Source organism: Myxocyprinus asiaticus, chromosome 31, assembly GCF_019703515.2.
Source record: "Myxocyprinus asiaticus isolate MX2 ecotype Aquarium Trade chromosome 31, UBuf_Myxa_2, whole genome shotgun sequence".
Classification (NCBI taxonomy): domain Eukaryota; kingdom Metazoa; phylum Chordata; class Actinopteri; order Cypriniformes; family Catostomidae; genus Myxocyprinus; species Myxocyprinus asiaticus.
Window position 1 is genome coordinate 12224985 of NC_059374.1, and position 10357 is coordinate 12235341.

The 10357-nt window shown below is 35.6% G+C and overlaps 1 protein-coding gene across 1 annotated transcript; it reads left to right on the forward strand.

Moving 5' to 3' along the window:
* Window positions 1–293: 293 nt before the first annotated feature.
* or55e1 (odorant receptor, family 55, subfamily E, member 1) lies at window positions 294–1289 on the forward strand. Its single transcript, XM_051665474.1, has one exon. The coding sequence runs from the start codon at window positions 306–308 to the stop codon at window positions 1287–1289; it is 984 nt and encodes a 327-aa protein (XP_051521434.1). The 5' UTR covers window positions 294–305.
* The last annotated feature ends 9068 nt before the right edge of the window (window positions 1290–10357 follow it).

Below are 10357 nucleotides of genomic sequence, written 5' to 3' on the forward strand. Positions count from 1 at the left end.
GATTTAATATATTGTTCTTGCAGCTGAAGTGAAGTGCCATCAAGAACATTGTGTCTTAAAAAGACATCTGCCAGAAAGTATCAAACAGTTAAGATAAATTTGCTTTATGTTTTATCTTTAATTCTTTTATCTCATTGATATTTAAGTTAGGTATTTGTGGTGTTTAGTGTACTATGTGACAATGGCCACTATTGGCTCATCACCAACATAATGTGCATTTTTCCCCCATCAATTGACAACTATTGATTCATTTATGTGTACTTACCCCCAATTAAACAGGTTTCAGAGACCACTTTCAAAGTGCCATGATTGAAGAACTCCAAAGAGCCAACATTTCACATACAAAGTTCATATTTATGGGATTTCCGGAGACCTACAAATACAGACGTCTGCTTTCCCTGCCATTTTTTGTCACTTACATTTTGGTTGTGGTGGGGAATTCTTTACTACTCTTTGTGATAAAAAATACTGAAAGTCTTCACAGTCCCATGTACATTCTAGTGTCTGCTTTAGCAGTTGTCGACATCATTGTACCCACAGCCATTGTCCCAGCAATGCTTGTTGGCTTTCTCTTTGACTTGAATGAGATATCTTTAGCTGGATGTTTGACACAAATGTTTGTTACTCATTTCTTCTCTTCTGTAGAATCCACCATACTTTTAGCCATGGCTTTAGATCGCTTTGTAGCCATTTGCAAGCCATTGCATTATACTGAAATCATGAACTCGTCCATGTTTTTGAAACTGCTTCTTTTAACATTGATAAGAAGTGGCACTATAATGTTCACTCTTGTCGGTTTAGCTGCAGCTTTGTCTTTTTGTGGGTCTAATGTTATTCATCATTGCTACTGTGACCACATGGCTTTGGTTAGTTTGGCTTGTGGTTCAATAACCAAAAACCATGCGATGGGACTAGTTGTGATCATCTGTTTTGTGGGAATTGACATATCTGTCATTTTCTTCTCCTATGTGAAAATTTTGCATGTTGTGTTAGGAACTGCAGCAGGAGAGGATCGTTGGAAAGCCTTCCATACCTGCAGCACACACTTAATGGTTATGATGTGTTTTTACTTTGTGGGCAGCATTACATTTCTCTCACGGAATCTTAACATTCCAATTCCAATTGATGTTAATACTTTTCTGGGTGTCATGTATATAGTGCTACCAGCAAGTGTCAATCCGATCATTTATGGTGTGCGGACAAAAGAAATAAGAAATGCTTTATTGAAAATGTTCAAAATAAATATGAATAGAGTTTCCATTGTAAAAATTTCAACGATAAAGATTTGAGTCCCAGTTCAGTCTTTCATTTTGTCCATCCAGTAATCTCAACCAACGAAATAGAAAATTTGAAGTCGGAATGTGTTTTTTATATCAGAAACAGTGATTATAACCAATTTAATCATAACCATGTAAGTCTGTAATATGTACCCTCATTTGAATTATGACAAAGTATTTCGGGTCTGTTCAACCTTTACCTTAACTCTCCTGATTTTCTGTGCAGATCCTTTACATGCAAAGCATAGCCTAATCCTGTTCCCTATCGCCTATACATTCTAATAAATGATTGTTTAACATTTCAAAGAAATGACAGAAACTGTGTGGTTGTGGTCTAAAGATTACAGATCTGTTACCAATTCAATTACTGGTTCAGTTCTAAGTTATGGTGACGCAGGAGTTACTAAGAAAACAGTCCTTCTTCATCACAATCAAGGGCATAAGAACAATCCAAAAAGTTGGGGGAACACATTATAAATATCATAAGTATTACATGGTTTTAAATCCTAGTTCAATAAAGAAGCACACACATCCAGTATTTTGTGCCAGATCAAATCATGAAGCGATAAATTATAAGTAATCAAATAGATCCGCACACTGTTATATTATTCCCATTTTTTGATTAAAACTAATGTTTCGTTCAAACTGATCTTCATCAGCCACACATCAGTAGGCAACAAATTATTCTAAATACATTTTGTTAAGCTCAATTGACAGCATTTGTGGCATAATGTTGATTACCACAAAAAATAATTTTGACTCATCCCTCCTTTTCTTTAAAAAAAAGCAAACATCAATCGTGACAGTTAGTCACTTACAATGGAAGTGAATGGGGCCAATTTTACAATTAAAAAAAACCCCGCATTAATTCTTCTGTTAAAACTTGTGTATTATTTGATCTGTAAAGTTGTTTAAGTCTTCGTATTTGCAGTCGTTTAAGGGTTTAAGGCATTACTTCGTCATAGCAATGAAGTTGTAAAATTGGATATAACTTTACACAGAAAAGGTTAGTAAGTGATTTTATCACACCAAAATAATGTTAACATGCATATTGTTTATGTCTTGTGGATATACTTTTACAACATTGAATATTTAACGTATACAGATAAGCCCATTCACTTCATTTGTAAGTGCCTCAATGGTGCCTTTTTTAAGGAGGGACGAGTCGAAATACATTTTTGTGGTAATCTACATTATGCCACAATTGCTGTCGATCGAGCTTAACTTGTATTGAACCCGGAATATTCCTTTAAGACAAAGTAACATAACAAAGTCTATCCGTTCTTTTTGCATTCTTGTGGACTTGTTTGACGTTATCAACCACTTACAAAAAAAATACAAAAGTTGTAGGATTTACATATCGCAGCACATCTCAGAACTCGCATAGATGAGTTTTACATCCTCATTTCTTCTGAGTTCGCTCTTTCAAGGTAGTTATGCAAGACTGATTTTAACAAGAACGCATTCTTAGCATTGAGAAACATCCAATCATATCAATGCCTGATGAAGATCAGTTCGATCGAAACGTAGCTATTTTCAATCAGTAAATAGGAATAACGTAAGAGTGTGTACTTGAGAGACTTTACTTGTACATTAAATCCCTAGTTGCCATGGACACACTCATTTGAGGCACCATTTAAAAGCTTAAAATCTAAACTTTCCAGCAACATCAGTCACAGTAGCATTTTTGTTAAATAAGTTTAATAATTTGGCCTAAATCATCTATGAATATAAAAATAAATTTTTGAACTATATAAAACGTGTATAAAAATTTAAAATGTTTCTAGCAGTGGCTCAGGGCACAAACTGCGCCAGCAGTTACCCGATTTGTGCCTTTAAGCAAAATTCTTAATCCAAGGATGCTCCATGAGGATTTTCTCTGCAATTACAGTACTGTTTCTTCTAAACATTTGAAAAAAAAAAAAAAAAAAAAAATAGCAGCTCTAATATCTGTGTATCTCTTGAACAAACCAAAAAGAAATTATTCTATCAACATGGGACACTTCCTCTCCTTATACAATGTTTTTTTACAAGAGGACAGAGGTTGATCATTTGCAAACTCATTATCCTAAGGCTACAATAACCCCAACCAAAAGTCTCTTATTTTAGCTGTGAAAACAAAGTAAATGAGCTCTGGGATCACCAAAGGTCCCTGTTATCAAGTGTCTAAAGATAAGGCCACTCTTAACCAGCCCAAAGCTAATTAAATCACCAGCCACAGGAAACATCTGCTCATAATTAGTCATTTATGTTGCTCAAACAGTAAGTGCTAATAAACAGAAATTTATTGATCTGTGTGATTCCAAAATAAATTAACAAAAGAGCAATTTACATGGATGGTGTGCACTTCTTCAAGGTTTCACATATTCATGATTAAAATAACAATGTTAAAAGGAAAATGGTTTTCAGTAGTTAGCTAATAGTTAACTGTTTGAAAAAGCTTGCAGTTACCACCCTAACTTTGTACATTATTAATTAGCACTGATGTCAAACATAAGATGTGTTTTAGGCTCCACATTAATCCAAATACATTTGAAAAGAAAATTCTTTTTACGTTTCTCATCACTGAAACGTATGAAAACGGTTAAATCCCCTTACAGTGCATGTGAAAAAAAAATTGCCGTTCCATGTACGGTCTGAAACGCAATTGTCCTCATGTTCCGTCACAGGACAGCAATTCCAAGTAAATGTCTTTGAAGGAATGCAATGTGAAGGTTGTACAAAGTAACATTTATCTTTAACAATGCTAACAAAGTGGGGGTCTGGGTAGCTCAGCAAGTAAAGACGCTGACTACCACACCTGGAGTCGCAAGTTTGAATCCAGGGTGTGCTGAGTGACTCCAGTCAGGCTTCCTAAGCAACCAATTGGCCCGGTTGCTAGGGTGGGTAGAGTCACATCAGGTAACCTCCTCATGGTCGCTGTAATGTGTGGTTCTCGCTTTCAGTGGGGCACATGGTGAGTTGTGCGTGGATGCCATGGAGAATAGCGTGAAGCCTCCACACGTGCTATGTCTCCGCAGTAACATGCTCAAAAAGCCACGTGATAAAATGCACAGATTTACGGTCACAGATGCAGAGGCAACTAACATTCATCCTCTGCCACCCAGATTGAGACACATCACTATGCCACCACAAGGACTTAGAGCACATTGGGAATTGGACATTCCAAATTGGGGAGAAAAGGGGAAAAAATCCCTACAACATGGGCTGCCATCTTGATTGTTTTAGATTGAATGGATCACGTGACTGTGTCACCTGACAACAAATACGTCATCGTTTTCAGATATACGTTTCCCTGTCTACACTACAATGCGAAAATGGCATTTTCAAATTTATCCATTTGGGGTAGCGTTTTCAAAAAGCTTAGTTTTTGCTGGACAAAAATGCCATCAAAATTTGGACCAGGGTTGTGTAACATTCAGAACTGAATGAGGAATGCCAGTTCAATTCCAAATCAATTCCTGAATTTGGTCTGAATTTGAATTGAGGTAGCAAAAAGGATGTAGAATTGCAATTTGAATTTGAATTTAAGGAAGTAGAATTAAAATGGAATGAAATTCAAAGAAATTCATATTCTGTTTTTAAGTTTATTTTTTAATAATACATTAGATTTTTCAATATATCATGAAACATGTTATAATATTATCACATGCATAACAAATGGTGTATTTCCAGAAACATTGCACTGTAAAAAAAAATTCTTAGAGCAAGTAATGCATATTAATGCATTATTTTTATTGCAATTAATTAAGTTTAAATTGGCCTACACAAAAAGTTTATGTGGTTCAGTCCCATTCAGTCTCTTCCCAGCATGCACTTGGGCATGAATAATATGGTTGCATTGTTTGGTAATTTGCATGGTTTTATTTACATTTTTGTTGTTCATTTTGTCACGGTAGGTAACTTGTTTTGTGATGTCAGGATGAATTTGTTTTTCTAATAAAATTATCAATTTGTTGATTGAAACGCTTGTCACGTTTCATTTACCAAGTTTTGAGGTCTGTGCGTGGCATTTAGAAATATATGATTTTACTCCTCAAAAGTGTTCATGTGATGACTAAAAATGTGATGTTATTGGTTGAAGATAGCAAGCGCATCACTTTCCATGAAATATACATTTATAGAAATGTACATGAGATGCTCAGAGTATTGAACAGTTTAAAACCATGTAAATAAAGGAATTGTAATTGTTAAATATGTAAAATCAATATATTTTATACATATTGTACAACTAATATGTAAAAGTCATGGCAGGTTGACATTTTAAGTTCAGTTTATTTACTTAAAATTAAGTACATTAATTCAAATTTAAAAAAATCAATGCAAACCTAATTTCTTTAAGTTGTACAAACACATCAATTTTTACAGTATTAATAATCAATAATAAATATAATAAAATGTAATAATGTTTGAAATGCCACCAATAGAAATTTGATTTGATTTGATTTATTTCACTCTATTTAATACATTTTCATTTTATGGACCATGGTGCAAAACACTTCATTTCCCAGAATGCTCTAATTTTCTCAATGTATTAAACAATTAATAGATTGAAATTTTAAATCTATTTTCATGAAGTTATTTGAAATCAATGTGGTGGACCATTTCTGGTGCTGTACAGCAAAAACAAGGTATATTTTGAGCTTTATTTATTATTATTATTATTAATAATTTCAAGAAATTTTCTGTCTAAAAAGTACAAAAAAAAAAAAAAAAAAAAAAATCTATCTATTAGGGAATAAATAGGCACTTTGTCAAAAATAATAACATAAAAAGGGGCCTGGGTAGCTCAGTGGTAAAATACACTTGCTACCACCCCTGGAGTTCGCTAGTTCGCTAGTTCGAATCCCAGGGTGTGCTGAGTGACTCCAGCCAGGTCTCCTAAGCAAACAAATTGGCCCAGTTGCTAGGGAGGGTAGAGTCACATGGGGTAACCTCCTCATGGTTGCTATAATGTGGTTTGTTCTCGGTGGGGTGCATGGTGAATTGAGCATGGTTGCCATGGTGGATGGTGTGAAGCCTCCACACGTGCTATGTCTCCGTGGCAATGCGCTCAACAAGCCACGTGATAAGATGCATGGGCTGACTGTCTCAGACGCGGAGGCAACTGGGATTCGTCCTCCATGAGGACTTAGAGTGCATCGGGAATTGGGCATTCCAAATTGGAAGAAAAAGGGGAAAAATCCCCCCCAAAAAATAACATAATTATTAGTCACAAAATGTGTCTTTGACTAATGAAAGTCCAAGTAGTGACTGTTTTGAATTTCTTTTAATTGCATTTCAGTAAATTCCACTTCCTATCATTCCAATTCAACTTCCTGTGGGGCGTTGCCAATTCAATTCAAATTCCAACTCATGAATTGAAATGAAAAATGAGTTAATTCTGAATTTTTCACCACCCTGGTCTAGACGGAAGGCCAAAACATAGGCTGTGTCCAAAACCAGTAAAATGCTGCCTCCGGAGGCTGTATACAAAGGTAGGAAGGGATCAAGGCATGTCAGAATCCAATGTCCTCGTCACATCTTGTCTACTGAGATACCTTCATCTAAGGCAGCATAGATATATCCTTCACTGCCTATCAAATCCCACAATCCTATGCGTGCAGATCCACAGCGGTTGAACTGAAGAAAGAAAATGGCGGCCAAAGAGGCAGTTTATAGCCACTTTGAGGATAAATGTAAGTTTTTCCACTTTTTCCAACTTTTGATTCCATTTCTAGCAAGAAAGTACTATTGTAGTTATTACAAATATACACTTGGTTATCGCCAAAACTCTCATGATTTTGTTCTAGATTACTAGACCTTTGTGGTTCGGCTGGACTGAATGAATGCTGGTATCCTAGCAATGATGTGACATAGCGCTGCTAGGAAGCCTGTCTGAAACCAGTTTCCAGAGGTACCTTTGTACGCAAATGCTGTCTGATATGTCATTGACTGATTGGTCAGTGAGGCAACAAGGTAGCTACCTTTGGTTTTGGACGCAGCCATTGAGAAAAAGATGCGTTTTCAAACAAAAACATATTAGTGTGGATGTGGCCTTGTATGACCCCAAAAGCAAGCAGAAAAAGAAAACACAGTCTAAATAACTTTGATTCACTTACCAGAATGTGCTGTCCCTCTTCTGGTTCCAGGAAATCAACAAAAAATGTTGTTCGCTCCTTGAGACAAAAGTCATTATCCAATATCAAAACAAATATCCTTTTCCCAGATCTACAGTAACTGTATCTTCACTTTCTTTGCCATTTTTGTTGTTTCTTTAAGTCAAAAAAAGAAATGATAATAATAAATAAATAGATACAATTAAAAACTCAAGTATTTACCTAATTTAACCTATTAAAAAGTCCTATTCCAATGCTAAAGAATATAAATAAGTTTTCAAAAAGGATTTAAAAATGGCTATTGAAGAAGCTGACCTCACATGGTAAAGACTATTCCAGAGTTTACGACGTACCACAGAGAAGGCATGATCACCCTTAGATCTATAGCGACAACGAGGAACCCTCAAAAGAAGTTGATGAAAAGGCCTGAGTGCTCTGGTGGGGGAGTAAAGGATGAGAAGATCACTGATGTATTTGGGCGCGTGAGCAGATAGTGCCTTGTAAACATAAAGCAGAATTTTAAAATCGACCCTGAATTTAATGGGAAGCCAGTGTAGAGATGCTAATACAGGGGTAATGTGATCCTTCTTTCTTGACCCTGTCAAAAGTTTGGCTGCTACATTTTGAACAAGTTGTAGGCGGGATAACGCAGTTTGAGGGAGGCCATTGTACAGTGAGTTACAATAGTCTAACCTTGATGAAATTAGTGAGTGGATCACAATTTCAAGGTCTTTGTTGGAAAGAAAATATTTGACTTTAGCGATAGATCTCAGGTGGAAAAAGCTACCCTTGACAATGGCACTAATTTGCTTATTAAAAAGTAATGATGAATCTAAAATCACTCCAAGACTTCTTACATGATCTTGTACATTCGAAGACAGAGGATCTAACTGGGTGGCCAGGCCAGGTAAGCAGGACATGGGGAGACCTAAAATCAGAATTTCAGTTTTGCTTTCATTTAACTGTAAACAAACAAAAAAAAAATGTTTGCCAGCCAGAGTTTACTATCTGTTATCAAATGAACACTTCTTGTCTAAGCTCACTGGTAAGTAAAATTGGGAATTGTCAGCATAACAGTTATAGGATATGCTGTACTTCTGGAAAACAGAGCTCAGAGGAAGCATATACAAGGAAAATAATAAGGGTCCAAAAATTTACCCTTGAGGGATGCCACATGATAAATGAGCCAATGTAGAAGAGAAATTCCCTACATTTACAAAAAAACGCACTATCTTTTAGATAGGAGGCAAACCACTGGAGGGCCATACCCTTGATGCCAACCCTACAGTCGAGACGAGTGAGAAGAATGTTATGGTCGATAGTGTCGAACGCGGCACTAAGATCTAATAAGAGTAAGACAACATGTAAGCCTGAATCCATGGAGAGAAAAATATCATTAGTAACCTTGAGCAATGCAGATTCAGTGCTGTGCAAGGGTCTGAAGCCAGACTGAAATGTGTCTAAAATGTCAAATGTATTTAGATAGGAGTAAAGCTGTGAATAGACAACTCTCTCCAAGATCTTGGAAATAAAAGGCAGTTTAGAGATTGGCCTATAATTATTGTGTATTGCCGGATCCAAAGAAGGCTTTTTTAACAAAGGATGTAGAATCGCATGCTTGATGAATTCGATTAAAGGAATATTTCGGGTTCAATACAAATTAAGCTAAATCGACAGAATGTGGCATAATATTGATTATCACAAAAATGTATTTAGACTTGCCCCTTCTTTAAAAAAAAAAAAAAAAATCTGGGTTGCAGTGAGATACTTACAATGCATGTGGTATAACATGATGTTTAACTGGCATCTCACAAAACCAGAAGTGGTTATGCCCACACTTGTTTAACTGGAAATCAAACATGGCAATTATATGCTAGTGAGCCTAAGGGCTTTGATTGTCTTCTTAGCCTTTGATTGTTTTTTGTCCTAGAATCCAATCAGGAAACATAGAAATCTCTTTGCCTTTCAATAATTTTGCACATTTGGGTTTGCTGACATGTCTTTAGAGGGCGGGGTTTAATTCTGTGGCTAAATTTGTGGAAGTTAACAAAATGCCTAGGGCTCTATTTTAAGTGCTCTAGCACTAAGCGCAGCGCTATGCCATAAGTCACACACACAAAGTCATTGGGCATGACCATGAAGTTTTGGTATTTTCGTGCAAGCAAGCGCTAAGTCTAGGCACAAGTGGGTTTGGTGAAATTATGCGCACAAAGCGCTAATGGGCTGGGTCAAGTGCAATTTAATTCGGAGGTTCTTCTCCGGCACCATCTGTGTCCTGTTATATAGTCCATTCCCTGTCAAGCACCAGCAATATAAAAAAAAACTGCACATTCATAAGAAGTTTGTAGTGTAAATGGACTGTATGCAATGATTTAGGAGAATAGAAATATGGACTTTTGTTCTTTTGTGCGTTAACCCTGTTGAATTTCAGGCATATTTTTATGACAGTGACATGCTTCTTGTTGATATACGCTCCATTAAATTATAGAGAATTTAAGTATTATCAATCATTTTCATCTACTGACACACAAATCATAACTAGTATTAACAGTGAATGTATTGGAGCGCACTTCATTTCTACCGGTCGATTTTGATTTTGAAAATTTTACTCATTTATTGAAACACGAAACATTTTTACCAAACATATTTCTAAATTCAAATGACACTAAACAAAAATATAATAAAAATAACAAAGTGGTAAAAAAAATAAAAATAAAATCATACCAAATCTAAACATTTTACTCTTTCCAACTTTTTCCACCGGCCCCTTTATGACAACAGGTGGAAAAACATCAATACAAATTAGATCATAAATACACATTTTAATATAAACAACATAATAATAATAATAATTGAAAAATAAACCATGATCTACTGTAAAGGAAGTTTAACATAAATCTTATAAATATTTGTTTCATACTACAACAGTGATCGTCATGGACATAATTTGATGTTCCACTGTTTTTCAGAATTTAGAAATGG

What these genes read in the sequence shown, in the direction of transcription:
- or55e1 (XM_051665474.1), top strand. Translation starts at nt 306, where the DNA reads ATGATTGAAGAACTCCAAAGAGCCAACATTTCACATACAAAGTTCATA.